The sequence below is a fragment of the Sorex araneus genome, chromosome X (assembly GCF_027595985.1).
Source record: "Sorex araneus isolate mSorAra2 chromosome X, mSorAra2.pri, whole genome shotgun sequence".
Taxonomy (NCBI): Eukaryota; Metazoa; Chordata; class Mammalia; order Eulipotyphla; family Soricidae; genus Sorex; species Sorex araneus.
Genome location: NC_073313.1, coordinates 311729664 through 311751648, shown reverse-complemented (window position 1 = coordinate 311751648; position 21985 = coordinate 311729664). Strand labels below are relative to the sequence as shown.

Below are 21985 nucleotides of genomic sequence, written 5' to 3'. Positions count from 1 at the left end.
TTTGGGTTTTGTTTGCTTAGGGAGGGCACAATCAGCAGTGCCTGGGGCTCATTTCTGACTCTACCTAAAGAGCACTCCTGGCAATGCTCGAGAGAACATGTGTGGTGCCAGGGATGGAATCAGGGTCGGCTGTGTTCAAGGCAAGTTTCCTAGCCCCCATCCCCTGCCACATGCTATCTCTCTGGCACTTTGACCCAGTGTTTCTTTTTCGTTTTGGAGTTTTGCTTATTTGGGCTATACCCAGCATTGCCCTGGGCTTACTTCTGGCCCTTCACTCAGGCACACAGCCCTGGTGGGGATGGGAAGGGGAGGGGGGCCATATGCAGTAGCAGGTGGAGAACTTGTGGTGGTGACTACATGTGAGGCCAGCGCCTCGCCTCCTGACACTCTCTCCACCTCTCCCTCCTTCCCTCCCTCCCTCCCTTCCCCCCTTCTTTCATGTATGCACGTGTGCCCCCCACCCAGCCAGTCAATTTTATTTATTTGTTTATTTATTTGGGTTGGAGCTCTGCTGTGCGGGTGGGATACTCTAAAATATTAACAATTAGGGTCTGGAGAGATCTCTGTCCAGGGCTGCTCGGTTCCAAAATTGGCGTTCGTGTGTCTCTGGGATCATGGCCGTTAAGGAACTTAATAAGTAGCCGGGGGGGCCATTCGTGGGTGTCATCTCAGGGTCCTGTTGGGTGGGGGAGCGAGCCAGTCATTTCTAACCAAAAAACTCTGCCCTCTCCGGCTCTGGGACAGGTACCCGCAAGATGGAATTCAAGGGCTACAACTGGCATGAGATGTGCTTCATCTGCCATCACTGCCGGGAGCCGATTGGGACCAAGAGCTTCATCCCGAAGGACAATGAGAACTACTGCTTGCCCTGCTACGAGAAGCAGTACGCGATGCGCTGCATCCAGTGCCAAAAGGTAGCTGTGGTCCGCCCTGGCCCCCGGCGCTCGACTCCTCCTTTCTGCAGGGGGCTTGTTACAAGTCTGGCAGTGTTCGGGAATGGGGGTGGGGGAGGAGAGTAGAGGCGTCCCCATGGCCAGGAGACAGATGTGGGCACTGAGGTTGCTTTCAGTCATGATTGAGCTCAGCTGCATTTCTGCCACCCTGCCTTGAGGCGTCTTCCCGGTCTCTGCTTCTGCGGGCGACCTGGTGGTAATGGGAAGGAAGGACTCACACAGTGTCCTGGAGCGGAACTGTCCGTGCTCTGCTTGAACCACCAAGGAGCTTCTAGTTCAGTGAGGAGGGCCAGTGAGACTGGGGGGGTGGGGGGCAGGAGAAAATAAGTGCCGGGAAAGGGTCTGCACGTGGATGGGGTCAGAGATCATCCATCCCGTGGGAACCCTGTGTGGCAGGCTCACTCGCTCACCCAGGCCTTCTGTCCCGCCCCTCCCACGCCCCAGTCCCTGCCCCCTCAGGACTGGCCACTCTTGCAGGACCTCTCCACTGCTCGCTCTTCCCATTGGCTTCTTCTCAAGATCTACGGCAACGAGTTGCTCTTTCTTCCTTTTCCTTCCCCATCTGATCATCCTGTTCAGCGGCTGGAAAGAGGCTGCACTGCCTGGGGGAGCCCATGCTGTGTGTGGGAGCTCACTGGCTCTCACACAAGCCTCTGCCAGCCTGCCCCCCGCCCCCTCACATCATGAGTCAGGCACTCTCTGGGTTCTTGGGGCTTCTTGGGGGGCTGCTGGGAAATGCATCTACTGGCCAGCGTTGAGGACTTGCCCACAAGTGCTCTGGAGCAGAGCACTGTGTACTGAGGGCCGGGCTGGGGCGGGGGACAGGGGAGTTAAAAGCATCTAGGGAAGATTCTCTAAGCAGGGGCAAGTCTGAGTTAGCTGGGTGATGTTTGGGTCACAGGACCATGGCGTCCTGAGGGGGAGAAATCCCACAAGCATACACCAGCACGTCACCGTCCAGCCCAGAATATTCTGCACACATTCAGCCTTTGGGGAGGAATATTGACCAGGAGATTATTGGAAAATAATCACCAGCTGATGGAAATGATGAGTATTCAAAGGAAATCCTAGGCAGTATGCTTTTTGTCTTGGTTTGAGGTTTTGGTTTTTGGTTTGGGGGCCATACCTAGCAGCAGTGCTCAGACTTGCTCCTGGCTCTGTGCTCAGAGATCACTCCTGGCAGCATCTGGAGGACCATATGGGATGCTGGGGGTTGAACTTGGGTCAGCCACACACAAGGCAACAGCTCTGCCCTCTGTGCTGTCTCTTTGGCCCCTGGACACTATCTTCCAGTCTGTCATGAGCTAGTCACCGGAGCACTGAAGGTGTCCAAGTCTCAGTGGACTCATCTCCAAAAGTGAAAACAGTGTCTGCCCTAGGACCCCTCTAGGAGGGCCTGGCGGATGCTGCGGTGCTGAAACAAGGAAACGCCCAGGGTGCAGAGCTTGGGTGTCTCTGCAGCTTCCTCCACTTCTCCTTTCTGATCTGGCTGAGACCCTTTAGCGGCTTCATTCCATTCCATCACCCCTTTCGTTTCCAAAAATAAATATGAAGATGGATGGCAGCAGAACAAAAGCTCAGGGTGAGATTGACGGGGTGCCCCCCACCCCCGTGTGCCCCCTTCCCTCGACAGCAGCTGCAGGCTGGTGTGAGCAGGCAGGCCCTGGTCTTCCCTAGCCCGCTCTTCCTGAGCATCCTCCGGGCCAGCTCCTCGAGTCCGGGGAGGCTTCACCTCTCTCCCACACACAGCGGTGTAGACTGACTCGCGATGGTGTTTAAGAGGCGACATGTGCCCGGCTTCCTAATGAGGATCCACTCTAGGATCCTTTCCCTGACCCTCACCACCCCGACATCACCAGTGATAAATTGGGGACCGCGGGCTGTCTGCAGGCCCAGGGACGACCAGGACCAGGGTCGGGTTCCAGCCTCAACTTGGAACGACCTGATGGCCCTCAACAACACGAGTCCCCTGTGGGAGTGCGAGGTGGAAGGACAGAGTCCTTGGATGGTCCTCAACACCACCTCTGAGTTCTGGGCTGGGGAGCCGGTGTCGGCGGCGGGCAGTGGGGCCGGGGGGGCGGGGCGGGGGGAGTGTCTGGGGGTGAGGACATGTGCACAGACGCTGACCTCTGGGCCGCCCCCACCGCACCCTCAGCCCATCATAACCAGTGGCATCAGCTATCGCGAACAGAACTGGCACAAGGAATGCTTCGTGTGCGCCGTCTGCGGGAAGCCTCTGTCGGGGCAGCATTTCACGTCCCGTGACGACTCTGCCTACTGCATCAGCTGCTTCTGCGACCTGCAGGCCAAGAAGTGCGCCGGCTGCACCAACCCCATCAGCGGTGAGCCTCGGGGTCCTGCACACGGGCGGGGGTGGGGGCGAGGGGGAAGCGGAGGGGCGGAGAAGAGGGACAGCAGGTGGGCGTGAGGAGACCCAGGCCAGGTTCTGAACAGAACTGACTTTCCTGCTTCACTGTAGATCAGAGGGGAGCTTCCTCCTGCCCTTGCGGGGTCCGAGCCAACTCCCATCTCCAGTAGCTGCAGCGTCCTGCTCCCCGCTCACGGCAACTCTGACCCTGACCTGACTCTGTCATCTGAGTTTACGCGTTCATAGTTTGCCATCCACTATGCAAGAATTTCTATCCCCTCTGCCCAACCCCACATCACTTTTGTGAGACCTTTCATGGCCCGTGCAGAGAAAAGAAACACCTCCTCTCCTACACTGCTTTGATAACTTCACACGTCACAAAACGTCTGAGCAGGGACACAGGACACTGAGTGAAGGTACAGGAGGAAAAAATGCTAATCTGCAGTTTCACCCTATGTGAATAAGAAAATAGGTCACAAATAAGTAAATACACAGGGCTAGGGAGATAGTCCAGTGAGTAGGGTGCTTGCCTTGCACACAGCTGACCCAGGTGCAATCTCTGGCATCCCACATGGTCCCCTGAGTACCCACAGGAGTGACTCCTGAGCACAGAGTCAGGAGTAAGCCAGATGTGGCCTAAAAGAGAAAACCAAAGAGTAAACACAAATAGGGGCTTCAAGATGAGAGCACTGGTTGAGCATATTATTTCATGACCAACTTACTCTGTGGTGTTGCTGCATGTCTGTGCCCTGGAGGACCTGTACTCTGTCCCCTGGTGCCCAGCCCCAAATTGTGCCCCACCCCCACCACCCAGCCCGAGTTTCCAGACCCAGGACACTGAAACTCCTCTCTCAGCTCCTGACTCAGTGGCGGCTTCTCTTCACTGGGCTTGTTCTCTGTCCACAGGTGTGGGTGGCACCAAGTACATCTCCTTCCAGGACCGGCAGTGGCATGACAACTGCTTCAACTGCAAGAAGTGCTCCCTCTCGCTGGTGGGACGCGGCTTCCTCACCGAGCAGGACGACATCTTGTGTCCTGACTGTGGGAAGAACATCTGACAGCCTTGACTCCCGCCGGCAGCCCGAGTCCTGGCCTCCACCGCAGCCCGGCTCCACCACCAGGCCCCGACTCTGCACACCCCACCCCACCCCCGCACCCGCCGTGCCTGTGCACGTCCAAGCAGCGCTTTTCCTCCCTGTGCTAGTGCTCTCCCAGGGCTGGAGGAAACTGCGGTAGGCTCTAGGTGAGACCATGATTCTAAAGTCAAGCCAAGCACATGCCAGTCTAAAAATCCTTCCCAGTGTCTTTCCACCTCCCTCCTTCCATCCTTCCCTCTCTCTCTCTCTCTCTCTCTCTCTCTCTCTCTCTCTCTCTCTCTCTCTCTCTCTCTCTCTCTCTCCCCTCCTCCCGTCCCCCACCTCACGCCCCCCCAACACTGTGTATTTAATTTTCAAGTGCAATGAGCATGCCGCGAATGTCGGTATCATGTGTGACTCCCTGTCACAGTGGAAGTCAAGATTTATGTGTCACGTACAATAAAGGCCTTCAGGACAAAACTTTTCCCAGGCATGGCGTGAGAAATCAATCACCACTCGACACGAAGAAGTAATTCTACTTTCTGGCCTGTTCCCCTGATCCTGGGTGTGGATGCAGGGTCGGATGGTCCCTGTTCACTAGTGTCGCATCCCACCTTTCGTTTGAAGCTGGGATGGGGTACGCCAGATGGCTGAGTCTCGTGGTCTCCCTGTCCTAGACCCCCCACAAACCCAGTTTCAGATATCCGGAGGACCCTTGGCAGAAAAGTTCCCAACAAAGCCCTCGGGCAGCACCACGCTGCCTCCCTCACCCCTTCCTCTCTGCCCCGCCTTTTCAGCAAAGCTTTTTAGTGAAGTGAAATCAGAATACACACTTAAGGACTGGACAGATTGTACAGCAGGTCGGGCCCCTGCCTTGCACACAGCCAACCCGGGTTTGATCCCTGAGCTCCGCCAGAACTTATCTCTGAGCACAGTGCTAGGAGGCAGCCATAGGCCCCACTGGGTGTGGCCCAAAGTGCAGATCCAGAGCGGGGTCTGGACTCTTACCTTGCAAGTATGAGGCTACAAGTTTGCCTCCCAACACCATCCCATATGCCGGGGTGAGATCACAAGGGCACTGCCTTGGGGGCCCCTGGGGGCTGAGTGCCAGCACACACCGCTTCCCAGGGGAAATGGTAGCACATCCCGGGCAAAGGCCTTGGTGAACAAACCCCGTGTGCAGGTCCCACTGCCCAGGGTGAGGAAGGGAGCACATCACAGAGAGCACTAGTGAAAGGGGAAGTGGGGAGAGAGATGAAAATAAAACAGGGCAGGGGTAAGACCTCCAGAGGCTGAGATTTAAGTATTGCCTGCCGGAGAGGCCCAGGTTTGGTCCCCAGCACTGCGTGATCCCCTGAGCACTGAGCTGGGAGACTCCAGGTACCACAAAGTATGCACCCAAAACAAACATTCAAAATTTTAAATACGGGGCTGGAGCAATAGCCCAACGGGTAGGGTGTTTGCCCTGCACGAGGACGACCCGGGTTTCCCGGCATCCCATATGGTCCCCTGCACCACCAGGAATAATTCCTGAGTGCAGAGCCAGGAGTAACCCCTGTGCATTGCCGAGTGTGACTCAAAAAGAAAAAAAAATTTTAATATGTAAAGGACATAAAACAAATATTATCAGACCAAACTGTGAGTTTTATAGGAAAGTCAGAACTGTGGTCCTGAATTTAACGGCAGGCAGCAGGTGGCCTCTTCACCACCGGCTCCAGTTCTGAGAGCAGCTAGCTGCCAGGCCAAGAGTGCCGCCAGCACTGACACCTGGTTGCGGTGCCCTGGAGTGCACTGGGTTGAGTTATGGTGGGTGGTGCCTTCTGGGGGTTGCAACCAGACTTGCACATCAGGGGTCCCACCTGGGCCCTGGCACTCACCATCTTTCCAGTAACAGATGCTCATCAACAGCCCACCCTTTCTTGGGTGGGGGGTGCTTGCGCCTCTGGTTGTGTGGTGTGGCTAGAAATGGTTGGGGGGTGTGGAACGCGTGTACCTAACCCACGCGGAACCCAAGCTCTCAACCATACGCAGGTGTCCCCTTCCTCTGGGTCCTCACTGCTGGTTTTCTTAAAAATGGGTATGAGGGGCCAGGCTTGTGGCTCAGTGCTAGAGCATAATAGGCCCTAGGCTCAAGCCCCGACACAAGGGGGAAAAAAAAATTCATTTGGGTGCCAGGAAGAGTTGAAGATGAGCTTGGTGTACAGGACACTTGAGTATGGACCTGGCACCAGATGCCACCAGCACTCCAGGGACAGATCTGCCGGGCCGCAGCAGCACAGCACGTCCTGATTCTGATATTCAGCCTGTTCCCGGACCGGGTACCAGCAGGAGGGGCTTAGCGAGTGACTGGGAGGCCCCGCTCCAAGAAGGGCCTTCCTGGCGACGGCTCGGCCTGCTTATGTGAGTGCTCTGCAGCCCGAGAGGTCCACAGCTGGTACTTTTGCACCTTTTTTTTTTTTAACTTATATTTTATAGTTCACAGTGATTTTTTACATTATATATTCCAACACCAATTCCACTACTATTATTTCCTAATTTCCCAACCACAACCCAAGCCTGCCCTAGGAACAGGCCCTAAAAGATTTCCTTAGAAGAAAGTGTGTGAAGATTACTGCCTCTCACCATGGAGCAATGAAGCCCTTATATAGCCCTTATATAAGAGATTATTGTTACAGGCTAAGCTTTGTGTGTAAATATTTTAATCGAGATTGATTGCCTTCTATTTTACACCCCATTCAGTGTGGTGTGTTACTGCTGGTATATCAGTGGAGTTGAGTGTGAGATGTGGCACCTTTAATATAACATGCCAAATCCTGGGGCTGGAGCGATAGCACAGCAGTTGGGCGTTCACCTTTCACGCAGCTGACCCGAGTTTGATTCCTCCACCCCTCTCGGAGAGCCCGGCAAGCTACCGAGAGTATTGAGCCTGCGTGGCAGAGCCTGGCAAGCTACCCGTGTGTATTGGATATGCCAAAAACAGTAACAATAAGTCTCTCAATGAGACATTACTGGTACCCGCTCGAACAAATCAATGAGCAACGGGATGACAGTGACAGTGACTGCCAAATCCTGCCGTGTATTTGGATAGTAGTGACATATTTTAGTTGAAGATATTCACTAACTAGGAAGACTTCCCAGTATTTAAGTATTCAATAAAGAATAAATGTGAAAGTGTGTGTGGCACTGCACTAAACCATTTTAAGGTTTGTCTTCTTTCAGCATTGCAAATGAACATCTCCAGGCATGAACCAATTATGGCAGTACATGAAAAGGGGGGTGGGAGGGGGGGCTTTCTCCATCCTTGCCCTTCTCTATCTCCCATTCAGTGTGTTGCTCTCTTGAAGATTTTCACTTAAATAAATTTTCACTTATCCAAGCGCTGACTCTGTCGCTAGTTAACTATTTCCAGGCCACATCCCTGCATTTGTCACCACACTGGGGGTTAATCTTAGCTCCAGGGTCGGCCAGTCTGTTTGCTGCCCGCTTCCGCTGCTCTGGGGCGCTCCTTCCCTGCTCTCAGCTGGCAGGTTCACTTGGACCAAGCTTAGCTGTGTGGTAACACTCAAGTATGACAGCTGTGTGGCTTCCCTCAGGGAAAGAAGAGCTTTCCACCTCTTTATAGAGGAAGGTCATCAGGATGACTGACCACAGGTCGGCAAGATGAGGCCAAGATAGCAGAGGCAGGTGAAAAAAACCTCTTTTGGCTTTCTTCTTTTGGCCATCCAAGACAACTATCATAATCAAGCTCTTAGACTCACAAAAAGCCGGTCATCTTCTGTATGAGTGTGTGGGTGGGGGGGGGGGGGGGCAGGTGGTCTCTTTCACTAGCCGTTCAAATTTCCATTTTATTTTTACCTGGGGGGAGGGTTGCTTGGGGGCCACACCCAGCAAAGCTTAGGAGCTATTTATTCCTGACTACGTGCTCAGGGAATGTTCTCGACAATATTCAGGGGGTAGTGCCAGGGGTTGAACCCAGGGCTCTCACATGTGAAGCGTGTGCTCCAGCACTTTGGACCATATCCCTAACCCTCTTCAGATAAAAAAAAAAAAAAAAACGAACATTTTTTTTTTTAAATCCTTAACTCTCCTTTCTGGGGGAGGGGTATGTCTGGCCCACAGCCAGTGGTGCTCAGGCCTTACTCCGGGCTCTGCACTCAGGGATGGCTCCTAGCAGGTTTTGTGGAACCATATGGGTTGTCAGCCAAGTGTAAAGTCCCCTCTGCCTCCATTCTACCTCTCCAGGTCTCTATCCACTTCTTTCAAGTAGCTCTGCACCCTGCCTTCCTCCTTGACTCGGTTTGACTTTCTGTCACTATAACCCAGCACTGCACTGCTCACTTCTCTTGTAGGCCCACCATTAATAGATTTTCCCCCCCTGCCTTAGAGAAGACAATGGACTTTAATAAATGATGGAGTAGGGTACGATTTTTTAGTAAAAAGCACATGAAAACAACCTAAACAGAAATAAGTATGTTTTTGTCCTTTCTGTCCAGACTGAAGGCGGGGGAATCTACCCCAAGGTTTTTCTAATTTAGTCCATTTAGAGCTGCATGATCCATTATTAAAATGTCAATTTAGGAATTAATTGAAGGCAACCCCAAACACACAGATCTTGGTTTGTTCCAGTGAGGAATGGCCACAGGAGCTGGATTCTGGTTCCAGGTTTCATGAAACCTGTGACAGTGATGGGAGCGCCAACGAGGGGGCGGGGCTTTCCTTTTGGGCAGGATCCAGGGTGGGCTGGACTCTGGATCCATCATGATCCCAATCAGCCTGCGCCCAGAATGCCAAACTCTTAGGAAGATACACTTTCAATATTGCTTGTTTAAATTATGGACTTACAGTCTTCTGCCTTCAAAATCTCATTGATATAGTGATAACTTAACTAATAAAGAGATACTTATTATTGAAAAAATGTATATTGCTTGTTTGAAAGAGGGCAAGTCATTAGAGTGCTTCCTCCACTTTTTAAATGAATGACAGACCCACTGAATTATTTTATTCCGTTTATTTAAATAAGGGTAAAGCTACTTACAACTTTTTACATACAAAAATGTACAAGGTTAAACCTTTTCATAGCGAATTATAAAACCTGCACAAGCATTTAATAAAAGAGCACACTTAAAAAAACATTTGACCATTTTGAAGCCTCTAAAGATTACTGAAATTCCACAGTAGTAAATAGAGGACGCTCTTACATACATACAGTTTAATCTACTGGCAGTTTTACTTAATGTAAGTTTTTTAAAGGTCATTGCTATTGAATGAGTCTCTATTAGATCAGCTTTAGAATCTTCTCTCAAAATATAAGTCGACCAAAATATATTTTCAAATCATTAATGCTGAAGAATTTTGATACTAGTCAAAGTACTATGGCCTCATCGGACTAACTGCTCCAGAGTGCCAAAGTGTCTTGGGAGCGGTCGGGGTTAATAGGCTATTCTGACCAACTGTGTTGCCCTCACACCACACACAGTGCCCTCCTGTGACAGGGTCCTGAGGTCTCCCAGAATTCTAAGCAGTCGAAGACCTTTCAGATCTAAGAGAATGGCAGTCAGCCCCTCCACACCCCTCAGTGAACAGGAAGGGTCAAGAAATGGAATTGGCAACCCAAGGCTGAAGCTTGGGGTCTACAGAACAGTAGGAAGCAAGTAAAAATGAGGGATGGAGGGAAAGAAGGAAAACAAGACACAAGGAGAGCAAAGAAGAATAAAGACTGCCAGCAGAGCCTGGAGCAACAGCCCAACGGGTAGGGTGTTCGCCCTGCATGAGGCCAACCCAGGTTTCCCAGTATCCCATATGGTCCGAGCACCGCCAGGATTAGTTCCTGAGTGCATGAGCCAGGAGTAACCCCCGTGCATCGCCAGGTGTGACCCAAAAAGAAAAAAAAAAATTGCCAGCAAAGGCAGGTGGGGATGGAGTGCGTATGTCCGGAATCCACACTCAGTGACCCAAAAGGCTTTATTTACTTACCACATTAATTAAAGGCTCTGGCTGTACAGAAACAGAGAATCAAGGACCACAATATTCATCCATGATAATGAGTAAATAGTAACTCAAAGCTTTCACCTTTCCAATCAAGTCCTCCTTCTAACCTTTATAAGGACACCAAAGCAAAACATGAACATGCAAGCACCCCAATTATGTTTCAGATGCCCAGCCTTCAGTGGGCTTTGCTATGCTGAGAAACATAAGTGGTGTCAATCTACAGGGAGAAATCACAACATCCTCTGTCAAGAAACACATAATATAGTTTCTCACTGCTCCATACCCCATACTCAGATAGCTCACTCAGTTATATGCTGCTATATGAGCACTGATTCTGAATGTTAGTTATATAAACTTCAATTTGAAGCAACAATGTTACACAGTTCAGCTGTTCTTATCAACCTACTCTGTAAGTTAAATGCACAAATTAAAAATTAATTTTGAGTAACTAAAGTCAGTCTCCACTGACTTAAATTTGTCAGATGGCTAACTCTCACTTTAACCAAGAGAAAATAGAGATGGAAGCAGAGGGGACAACCAAATATAAAATGAACTCGTCATTCTACCCTAAAATCTGTACTTCAAAACTGCTTAACATAGATTTATATACAGAATCACAGTGTCCTTCAATAATATGACATACATCAGCCGTGCAAATATTTACCAATTTATAACAATAATTTGGTGCAACATTTAGTAGGTATCAACTTTGTCTTCTACATACAGATTTACAGTATGGATAAAGGCAGAATGGCTAAAAACTATAGGGTTAAAGTTTTAGTACAACATAGTACTTACCTGCAAGGCTGAATGATTTTTTTTTTTTTTTTGGTAAGGCTATTCAATAGCTGAATGAAAATGCTACTTTTTCATTCTTTTGGTGCTGGGATTGAGCCCAGAGTCTCACGCGTGAAGAGACTGCATTCTATCATTAAGCGCCAACCAGCGTCTACATGCTGCTTGAACAAACCGAAAGCGGAACAGACTCCTCTAAACTACTTCACAGGCAAACAGCAACTTGCAAATCACACGGTCACAGGAGGTGTGAAGAATCTTTCGTACTTGATTAGAACACAGAGCAGAAAAGACAGTAACACTCATGAATGCCAGCAATACCGATTTCCTTCTGTTGCACAGCGGGAACGGAACCACCACTAGGAGGAAATTCCAGACACCTGAGCTGATGCAGGGTGTGGCAGCATGTCCCAAACTCTCCTCGGCCGCTGGCAGGGCTCCTCCGGCTGGCACTGCTCTTTTGTCCTCGACTCTGGCAGCAAGAGTCCAGCAGCTCCTCAGCTCACCTACGCCAGATCACAGGGGTTTCCTGCTGGACACTTCGGTTTCCTGAACTCAATGTTCTAGAATTCTGACCTCCTCTTCCTTTCCTCAATTTTCAGCCATCACTTTTTATGACCTCTGCCATGATTATCTTACCTGACCATTTTAAAACCAGCTTCATTTTGAAAAAGTTCTGGGGCTGGAGAGATAGCACAGCGGGTAGGGCGTTTGCCTTGCACGCGGCCGACCCGGGTTCAAATCCCAGCATCCCATATGGTGCCCTGAGCACGGCCAGGGGTAATTACTGAGTGCAGAGCCAGGAGTAACCCCTGTGCATCGCCAGGTGTGACCCAAAAAGCCAAAAAAAAAAAAAAAAAACCCAACATTTTGGAAAAGTTCAAGTTCCTGGGAAGGGCACCCATGATCACAGAGTGAACACAGACCACTGATGGGCTTTCTACAGGGTGGGCTACAGACAGGACTGACCAGTCAGCTCCAAAAAAAAACCCCCAATTCTGTTATGAATTTGGAGGAGCGAGAGTAAACACTTGACTTCCCTTTTGGTTTTTATGGGAAGCAATGTAAGCACTTAAAGAACAGCAATTTTGTCTGTGTGGTTTACATCTTTTTTCTGCTTGCACTACAAATACTTCTTTTATTTTGGTGGACCTTTAGGATCAGTGTGGCCGCACTGAATAAAATATCGCGATGAACTGTTCGATAATGTTTAGGAAAGGTAAAAATTGCGAACTACTCATATAAAAGAAAATCTCCAACTTCCCCAATGATTGGAGCAGACTAAAGAGAATCCCTAAAATCCACTGGATGCTTTTTACACACCTGGAGACATGTGTGTTCACAAAAGAAATTTTTCATCGGGGCAGAAAAGACAAGAGGATTGTTCTTTAAAGAAGGGCCAAGAAGAAAATGAAAATGACTCTAAAAACCTAATTTTAAACTTAACAATTTCCCACAAAAATCAGGATGCTTGTAAATACTGTCGGATATGTGAATTTGTCTTAAAAAACAAGTTAGAATTATTTTTTCACTTCTAGAAAATTTCTTTCATGGCCACGTAACATGCTGTATCTTCCTCTTTGCCTCAGGGGGCTTCAGGTTGTTCTGAAAGACATAAATAGAAATCAATTTTTATGATTCATAGAAACAAACTGTCAGGAAATAACTGAAATGACTATTTAAGACGCACATTTACTAGCATGACTAGCAGAGCAGTGCTGCCACCTGGTGGGAAAGAATGTTTAGATTAGTAAATAAGGAAACTCCCCCAGGTTCCAATTTCCTTTCCATTTTCAGTAAGGTTTTCCTCCTCAGCAGGACACCAGGGCAACTTGTGACCAAAGGTCTGAGGCTTGATGCTGCCTGGGCCTGGAGGTGCTGGGAGGTACCGGGACCACAGCTAGCAGTCTTGGGGTGCCATTCAGGCTAGAAACAGGAATTTGGGGCCACACACTAGGCAGCATGTGTACTCCAGCTCTTGAGCCATCCCTCTTCCCAGCCCCAGCTCCCATTTTTCTCACAGCATTTGTCAGATGTTTCCATCTTATAATCGCCCTGGGCATTTACAAATATGCAGGCTGAGTCTTATCACAGTATCAATGAAATAAATCCGCAGGAGAGTGGGAGTAATGCTTTGTCTGGGTTTTTAGATTACTCGGAGCTCACCGATAGCTCCAGACCCGCTCCCTCCTTCCTAGCTCACATCTCCCCCAATCTCACCATCCAAGATCTTTTTTTTTTTCTTTTTGGGTCACACCCAGCAAAGCTCAGAGGTTACTCCTGGCTCTGCACTCAGGAATTACTCCTGGCAGTGCTCAGGGGACGATATGGGACACCAGGATTGAACCTGGGCAGGCCACATGCAAGGCAGATTCCCTACCCACAATACTATTGCTCCAGCCTCTCACCATCCAAGATCTTAATATGAAGATTTATGTTTTGTTTTGAGGTCACACCCAGAGGTGCTCAGAGCTTGCTCACTGCTCTGTGCTCAAGGTCACTTCCTGGTGAGGCTCAGGGGACCAATGTCACACCAGGGATCAAATCTGGGTTGGCCATGTGGAAAGCGAGCACTTTACCCTGCTGCGCTCTCTCTGGCCCGTTCTACTGGCTCCTAACCCCCATCCCTTCCCTCCCACCCCCCCCACCCCAGGGTTACTGACTATGGAGAAAGCCTGGTGTTATTAAGCAACACATGGAGTCAAACAGATCTCAGTTCAGACTGTGGTCTGACCACTTATTAATTTTGGAACCCTGGATGAGTTTATTTTAGTGTCCTAAGCTTCTATCTGCTGAGATTTTTTTTCTTTTTTTTTAGCCGGAGCGATAGCACAGCAGGGAGGGCATTTGCCTTGCATGCAGCCGACCCAGGTTCGAATCCCAGCATCCCATAGGGTCACCCTGCAGCCAAAAACCTCTGGAACCCAGCCACAGCGATGCTCAAGGCCCTCTCCACAAGTTCGAACGAGCCTCATGCATGAAGGAACCAGCAGAGGAACCCAGGTGTGCGTGACCCGGGGCTGAGATCTCCAAGTCTGCTAGGATCGGGACTGGGCCTCTTCCGCCCAAATTTCCCATTTTCCAGTAGCTAGGCGGTCACACCCAGAAACTGACCCTGGTGCCGTGTAATCCCACCAATGGTCAACATCCAGAAACTATAAAACCAAGCTTTGGGAAGCGACATCTTATAGCCTAGTTCTCCCTCTGGGAGAACCTGGCAAGCTACCGAGTTTCCTGCCTGGATGGGACAGCCTGGCAAACTCCCCGTGGTGTATTCATATGCCAAAACCATATGAACAATGATGGGTCTCATTCTCCTGACCCTGAAAAAGCCTCCAATGCGGCACCATTGGGAAGGACGAGTAATGAAAGGCTGCTAAAATCTCAGGGCTAGGAGAATGGAGATGTTACTGAGATGGCTCGAGAAAATTGACGATCAATGGGATGATGATGATGATGATGATGATGATGATGATGATGATGATGATGATGATGATGATGAAGTTTCTATCTGTGAAACAGGAGTAGCTATTATGCCAAAAGCCTAAGGTTGGTGAAAGGATCCAATTGACTAATAAATAAGCTTGAAGGTAAGGGATTTAACTCAGTAGAATTCTGAGTTTTTGTGTAAACAAGACCCAGTCTCCCCCTTCCCCTAGCCTCCCCCCACCCCCAACCCCACCGCGACACACAGAAATACCGCTGGTGAAAGTCAGCAGTTTTGTTTTGATCCCTGATGTAATCTGAAATGATAATGCCAAAGTATACCATGGAATGCTGAAGACTGTTTGTAAACCCTCAAAAGTTACAAACTGGGGACCAAAGGATGTAGTCGAGTGGTACAGCACTTGCCTTGCATGTGCTCAATCCCCAGCAATACCACAAAAAATTATTCATTAACACCAAAGTGTCTGCAGGTCCCAGAGAGGTGACGCACTTGGTAGAGAAGGCAAAGCTGGGACGTAGGGGACTGAGGTCCTTTAAGAGACACCATGAGGGGCCGGAGCAATCATATATTGGATAGGGCATCTGTCTTGCATGCAGCCGGCCTGGGTTCAATCCCTGGCATCCCATATGGTTTCCCCAGGACCACCAAGTAACCCACATCACATCACTGGATGTGACCCAAAAAGCAAAAAAAAAAAAAAAAAGAAAAGAAAAAAGAGAGAGACATCATGAGTTCCCTGCCCCTTCGACCATGTGGTCCCCAGTAAGCGAAGAGTTGGCTAAGGCCTGGCAGTGGAAGACACCCGCCAATGGTGTGCCAGAGCACTTCCCAGCCTGCAGGACTGAAGCAGCAAATGCCTTGTCTGACCATCCAGTCAGGTATTTCCATTACAGGAGAGACTGAGAGAACAAGGAAAGTAACAAATGCTACAAAGCTGCTGCATATTTTAAAGCGAGTTTACTTTTCTGAGGAACCCTGGGAAGACTATATCTGTACCTATCAATTGGTGTATATCAGAGTACAGATAAACCATCTCTTCAAATAACTACCAAATTTGCCAACATATGAAATCACGTATGTAAATGCTTACATGAAGCAGGGCACAACCTTTACATATAAAAATATATACACAGGGGGCTGGAGTGATAACACAGTGGGTAGGCCGTTTGCCTTGCACACAGCTGACCCGGGTTAGACTCCCAGCATCCCATATGGTGCCCTGAGCACCGCCAGGAGTAATTCCTGAGTGCAGAGCCAGGAGTAACCCCTGTGCATTGCTGGGTGTGACCCAAAAAGCAAAAAAAAATATATATATATATATACATATATATGTATATATATGTGTATATATATATATATACACATATATATACACACACACAAACACAGTAATTTAGTATATCTCCCTCCCCCAAGTTACTTCAGCTTACTACAACTTCCTCCATCCGGAGGCCAGGAAACAGCAGATCCTTACACTTATAGTGTGGTTTAAAGTCCAAAAAGTTAAAGCTAATTAGGAAGGATGCGAGTTGTCTTGAAGTTCAATTACAAGTTGAAATGGGGGATAATATTGTGTAAGAACCTTGACTCCTAAGTGCTCTTAGTGAAGACAATAAGTTATGATCAAACTTGAAAACGCTATTTAATAAATATATGTAGAGAAACATGTTGAAAACAGGGAGCTACTTCACATGGGTGGCGCGCACAGATCAGGTACCTGCTCACAGCGCCAGGAGCACAGTCCTGTGGCCCCCACAGCTTGAGGCCAGAGCGCCAACTGTTAGGCAGCATAAATGCTAAAAGCTGTATAAACATCAGGTGGTAGAAACGCCAGGTCGTATGAAAGTCAGGCTGCATATACATCAGGTTGCTCAGCTGGGCCTGAACCACCAGGAGTGGCCCCAGCTCCAGAGCACTGCTGCGAAGCGCCCCACTTCCCACCAGTTACAATGTTCAAAAAGTTAACAAGTGTGTGACTCCAGGTAAATTCCTAATATTCCAACCCCGCCAGAGTGTCCCTCTACACATCTCAAGCTAAAAGAAACCAAATGCACTTTTGAAAGGATGAGCGTATCGCCATCGGGTCTGGAACACAGAGAAACTAGATGTAAAAACCAGAGAGCTCACCCAAAGTTGCCCAAACAGCTGCGCGCCCCCACCCCCCGCCCGCCGAGACGGGAGACGGATTGCTCGACTGCTCCAGGGAACCCGCAGCCCGTCCCGCACTTACTACCGCCTCAGCTTCTTCCTTAGGAGCCACGCGTTTCAACTTCACGGGAGTCGGTCCAACTGGGGACAAAGGTGGTGACTTCAGAGGGCCCGAAGGACTTCTCCTGTGTGTTAAGTCATGGTTCTGTTTACTGTCACTATCGTGTCCCAGCTTATTGTTCACAGGCAAATTGGAAGACAAGATCAAGGAGGAGGAGTTTGCAAGTTTCTGAAAGGCATTGCTGGTCAAGCCGGCCTGAGGCGGGGGCTTGAGCCGGTCATTATCTCCGTTCTCAGTCTTTCTCACTTTTATACTTGTACTGGTTGAACTTCCATCAAACACAATCAGGGGTCTCTTCCTTAGCCCGTCCACAGAGCCACTCCTAAAACCAAAGAAAAACACCGTGCTAATGAAGAACCAGCGCACTGGAAACCAACCTGAGCAGGGGATGGAGATCGGCGGGGCGGGGGGTTGGGGGGGACGGACATCAGCTTTGCAGATACGAGGCACCGAACACAAAAATCAAAAGACAAAGACCAAAATTAGATTTACTGATAACTCATCTAAGTAGAACTACGGAAATAAGATTTTCTATGTTCATCTGAAATAAAGCAATAGTCTTCTAGTGTTTGAAATTTTTAAGTATTTGCTGACAAGAAACTTAAAGTCACCTTTTAATGTATGTGCCACTTTCATTTTGAAAACACCATCCAATTCTCTTTTTATGGGGCGAGTTGCCCATCCTACCTTGCAGCACGTGGGGGAGCTATGCAGTGCATGTGATCAAATCTGAGTCCTCTATGCAGCTCAACAGCACATCCACATCCTAACTCTGGAGCTTAATCTAATATTCTAATTTTTTTTTGTTTGGGGGCCACACCCTCCAGATAGTGCTCAGGGGTAAGTCGTGAACGGGTTCAGGGGACCATATGGAGTGCCAGGTATGAAACCCAGGTCAGCGTCTGGGTAATTAATAACTTTTTTTAATTCACCAGCTTCTATCTTAACTGTATCCTTAACGATCTAGAGAACAGTTTTAAAAACGTGCTTTGAAATAGAAAAGATCCTGAAAGATTTACATGGGTCAATGTGCCTGAATACGTAGACCAGGAAGAAAGTATCACCACGGGCAGGAGGGAGCTCACTGGGTTGAAACATGCGCTTTGCAAACAGGAGCCAGGGATTCAATCCCCAGCACTCTAGGCTTTGTTGGGAGGGACCGGTGAGCACTGGGAGTAGCCTCCCAAAACTGTGTGCAGCACCCCCAAAAAGGAAAAGTATTTCCTTAGGAAGAATCAAGTCAGGCTTGCTCTTCATGCCTGTGTTCTCCCTGAACACATATTTCACTTGCTCGCCTCTGATTCTCTGCTGGCCTCTTTCCACTCTGGCGAAGGTACACAGTAGCCGGACCAATCAGCATGTGACCCCCAGGTTCACAGGCAACAGACTGTGCTCCCAATCCTCTGATCCGGATGTACATATATTTATTTCCCAGAAGACTAAATGTATACGTATACGAGAGTACTATCCCTACTGAAGCAGGTTTCCCTTCGTAAGTGGAGATTAAACCAACTAACTCAGAGCTCCACGGTTCTCGTCAGTGTGCTCTCTCACTCCATCCTCTCCTATAGTAACAGGCACTGCAAAGACGGTGCCTCCCAAACAGAGGCCTCCAACAAAGCTGTTAATCAGTCACTTGCATCCACCAGCAATAAAACAGGAAAGGACATAACTAGCCCACTCTTAGGACACTCTGGTCATTAACCAATCATACTAAACAAATTAATACGTTTCTATTTTTATGAAAAAAAATTTCTGAAACGTCAAACTTTTCGAGGGCATTCCTGAAACTCTACAATTTTCACTGTGCTATGATTAAGACCTAAAGTCTTATTCTCACAATTCAACAATCTTATTGGCTCTTCCTACAGAGATATCCAGAACTCAAATGATGTTTTTTTGCTTTTTGGGCCACACCCTTAGTGCTCAGGGACCACTAAGGGTGGGGCTCAGGGGACCAAATGGAGTGCTAGGTATCAAACCCAAATTAGCCACACACAGGCCAGCACCGCACCCGCTGTACTATCTCTATGACCCTGATTCTCTCTATATATATATTCCAGTTAGTGGCACTGTCATCCTGTTGTTCATCGATTTGCTCGAGCGGGCACCAGTAACGTCTCCATTGTGAGACTTGTTGTTACTGTTTTTAGCATATCGAATATGCCATGGGTAGCTTGCCAGGCTCTGCGATTCCAATTAGTACCTTCACATAAATCTGCCCAAATCTGCTCACTGCTCAAAGGGAAGAAGCCACCATCTTCACTAAGAGCACTTAGGAGTCAAGGTTCTTACACAATATTCTCCCCCATTTCAACTTGTAATTGAACTTCAAGACAACTAGCATCCTTCCTAATTAGCTTCAACCCTTTGTCCCCTTCCCTCTGCACTCCAGGCCTGCAGATATTTGCTTGGGGTAGCTGTGCAGGGTTCTGCATTCCAGGGCAGGTTGTTGATGTTACTCTCAGCAAGTCTGAGTCACTTAGGTTTGACCAGTTCCCTTCACTTTTCTCTCACTGCTACATAACACACTTTACTTCACCTGTTCCTTTGTTTTTCTCAAAACACTAGCAAGAAATTCTACACAAACAGCTGCTGAAGTAACTTTGCCTGAGTAAACAGAAAGACAAAACTATTCAGTCAGGAGCCCAAGAAAACAGTATGGCAGACAGGGCCTTGCCTCTCACATGGCCCACTTCAGCTTCGATTCCCCAGAACCCCACACGGCCCTCCGGTTCCACCAGGAGTAAGCCCCAAGCACTGCCATGTGCGGCCCCCAAAAACAAAACTACTCAATCAGTGCAAGATGAAAGCCCAAACCACTCAAGAGTACCTTTACAAAGTAAAAATAAAAAGACTACCTTTTAGCCTCACTTTTTATCCCCTCCTGTTCTCTTTTCTTTTCCATCATCTTCCCCCATCGGTTCTTTGGCAAATCTCTCCGAGGCAATGGTATCGCGTGCTGAACGTACAGATCAGTAAGCTCGTCCTTGTTGATGCTTCTGTCATTTTCAACCGCTATGTTCTTCTGTGGGACAGAAAGCCAAGGTGATTTCAAAACAGCATCCTTTGTCGTCAGGACCCCTCTCCTACGGAACAGGGCCCAGGAAGCGGGCCCAGATACCACTCAAGCACAGGGGACCACGCCCCTCACAAGCTGACAGTCTTCAGTCCTGCCCGCTGCTGGAAAGCACTGACTGCTGGGCACACCCCGCCAACCTCTCCGAGACCCAGGACTGGGTAGAGGATTTAGGGGACAGGGCAGGGGGGTAAACCTGACCAGGCCAACAGTATGGCATTAACAACATGAGCTTGACAACGGCGTCCAGAAAGGCTGCAGGGATGCAGACGGGGCAGGAAGACTGGAGGTGGCCTCCAGTAGCTCAGCTGTCCCTAATGCAGCAGGAGGGGTGGGCTTCCAGGAGGATACCTATGGTCTCTCACCCAAGTCCCATCTTCCTACTGTACCCCTGGCCCCCCATCGTTCAAGGGGTCCTCCCCGCGGCCTGCAGACCTTCCTATTGGAGGTCCTCACGGCTGCCCATCTTCCAAGGGGATGCCCATCAGGAGAGCAGCCCAGCTAGGAGCAGGCACTGCAGGGCCGGGAGCCGGGCGCCGTCACGGGCTCCAGCACAGACAGGCCTGGAAGCCTTTGCACTAGGGAGAACTGAAACGGAAGCCCCCAACCCCCGATTTTCTCCCTAGTGACTTGTCAGCCCGGCATTCGCAATCTCCCCCACGCAAGGCCCCGGGAAAGGCGGGAGACCCAGAAGCGCAGCGCTGGCCGGAATGCACAGGGCCCCCCAGAGACCCGAGAAGAGGTGTCTGGGGCGGGGGTCCGGCCTGCAGCCCCCAGCTCTGGAGACAGCGGGGCCGGCACGTCACTCAGACACTTCGCGGGGTGCTGCAGAGCTGGGGCGCGACAACAAGAGTACAACCCGTGGGGCTGGAGTGATAGCACAGCGGGTAGGGCGTTTGCCTTGCAAGCAGCCGACCCGGGTTCGAGTCCCAGCATCCCATAGGGTCCCCTGAGCACCGCCAGGAGTAATTCCCGAGTGCATGAGACAGGAGTAACCCCTGTGCATCCGAAAGAAAAAATAATAACAATAATAATAAAGCACCGCCCGTTCCCCTCCTGCGGTCCGGAACACGCGGGCCGGGTGTCCTGGAGGCCCCGAGCCTCGGGAGCCCCGGGATCGAATCCCGCCCGTGGCGGGGAGGGGAGAGGGGGCGAGGGAGGTGAGCAGGGGCACATTCCACCCCGCATCGCCCCGCCCGCCCCGGGCCCTTCCGACGGACGCGTCTCCCCGGGAGTCCTCGGGGCCACGCAGGACAGGAGAGAGGAACTCGGACCCGGGAAGGCGGCTGCCCCGACCAAGCAGTTAGACGCCCCGGCGGTGCAGCGCGCACCAGGGTTCCCAGCCCGCCCGAGGACAGCTCGGGGCGACCTCAGGTCCTTTGCACCGCCGGCAATGCAGGCCCACCCGGCCCGGCGCGCCCGACCTGCTCGAGAGTGAGGAGGAGGAACTCCTGAGACAGCAGCTCAGGGTGCAGCAGGAGCTCCGAGTCCGTGCAACTGCGACCGCCCACATACCCCGCCATCGTCGTCTCCAGGAGACCCGGGCCGGCTACCCACAAGGCTCCGCGCGGGACGCGTTCTGGAAGTGACGCGTTCGGAGGGCGCCGGGCCGTGTCGTCATCCAGCGGCGCCGCGCGGGGGCGAGGAGGAAGGTCGGGCCCGGAGACGCTGGGCGCCGCGGGTGTTGCTGGAGGACGGGGAAATGCCAAGGCCGGGGCGCTCGCGCCTGGGATGGCGGGAGCCGAAGGGGTCCCCAGGCGCAGCCGCGGTCTGGCCCTTGCCACCCGCCGAGTGAGCTCGGTCCATGCCGCTGCCGCCTCTGTCGTTCGCTGCCCCGCCGTCAGCTGGACGCGCGGCCCGAGGTTCGAGCGCGGTACGCCCGCGCCTCCGCGCCTGTCCGCCGAGACCGCCCGCGAAAATGACGAGGAGCCGGGAGCGAGCAGGACTTCCCCGCGCGGCCCGAGTCCCCGAATGCTCCTTCTGCGGGGCAGTGACTAGGTCAGGGAAGG

At 50.5% G+C, this 21985-nt stretch overlaps 2 protein-coding genes across 4 annotated transcripts in view; one reads left to right on the top strand and one right to left on the bottom strand.

Annotated features, from left to right (window-relative positions):
* The window catches only part of FHL2 (four and a half LIM domains 2), a 28756-nt gene extending 23874 nt beyond the window's left edge, over nt 1–4882 (top strand). For all 3 annotated transcript variants that reach the window (XM_055122348.1, XM_055122349.1, XM_055122347.1), the window contains exons 4-6: nt 745–914; nt 3109–3295; nt 4228–4882. In XM_055122348.1, coding sequence (XP_054978323.1) covers nt 745–914; nt 3109–3295; nt 4228–4379 — 509 coding nt within the window. In that variant the 3' untranslated portion in view covers nt 4380–4882. The remainder of the gene's footprint in view (nt 1–744; nt 915–3108; nt 3296–4227) is intronic.
* A 4514-nt stretch (nt 4883–9396) lies between these two features.
* CXH2orf49 (chromosome X C2orf49 homolog) lies at nt 9397–21553 on the bottom strand. Its single transcript, XM_004617925.2, has 4 exons — nt 21401–21553; nt 19759–19925; nt 16859–17219; nt 9397–12785 (listed from the first exon to the last, which is right to left on the bottom strand). The coding sequence occupies exons 1-4, from the start codon at nt 21497–21499 to the stop codon at nt 12729–12731; spliced, it is 684 nt and encodes a 227-aa protein (XP_004617982.2). The 5' UTR covers nt 21500–21553; the 3' UTR covers nt 9397–12728.
* Between the last annotated feature and the right edge of the window lie 432 nt (nt 21554–21985).

Excerpts from the sequence above, each read along its gene's own strand:
- CXH2orf49 (XM_004617925.2), bottom strand. The coding sequence starts at position 21,499 with ATGGCGGGGTATGTGGGCGGTCGCAGTTGCACGGACTCGGAGCTCCTG. Across the intron at positions 19,926-21,400 it reads TCCTCCTCACTCTCGAGCAG|AAGAACATAGCGGTTGAAAA; the intron begins GTCGGGCGCGCC and ends TCTGTCCCACAG. Across the intron at positions 12,786-16,858 it reads AGGAAGAAGCTGAGGCGGTA|AACAACCTGAAGCCCCCTGA; the intron begins GTAAGTGCGGGA and ends TATGTCTTTCAG.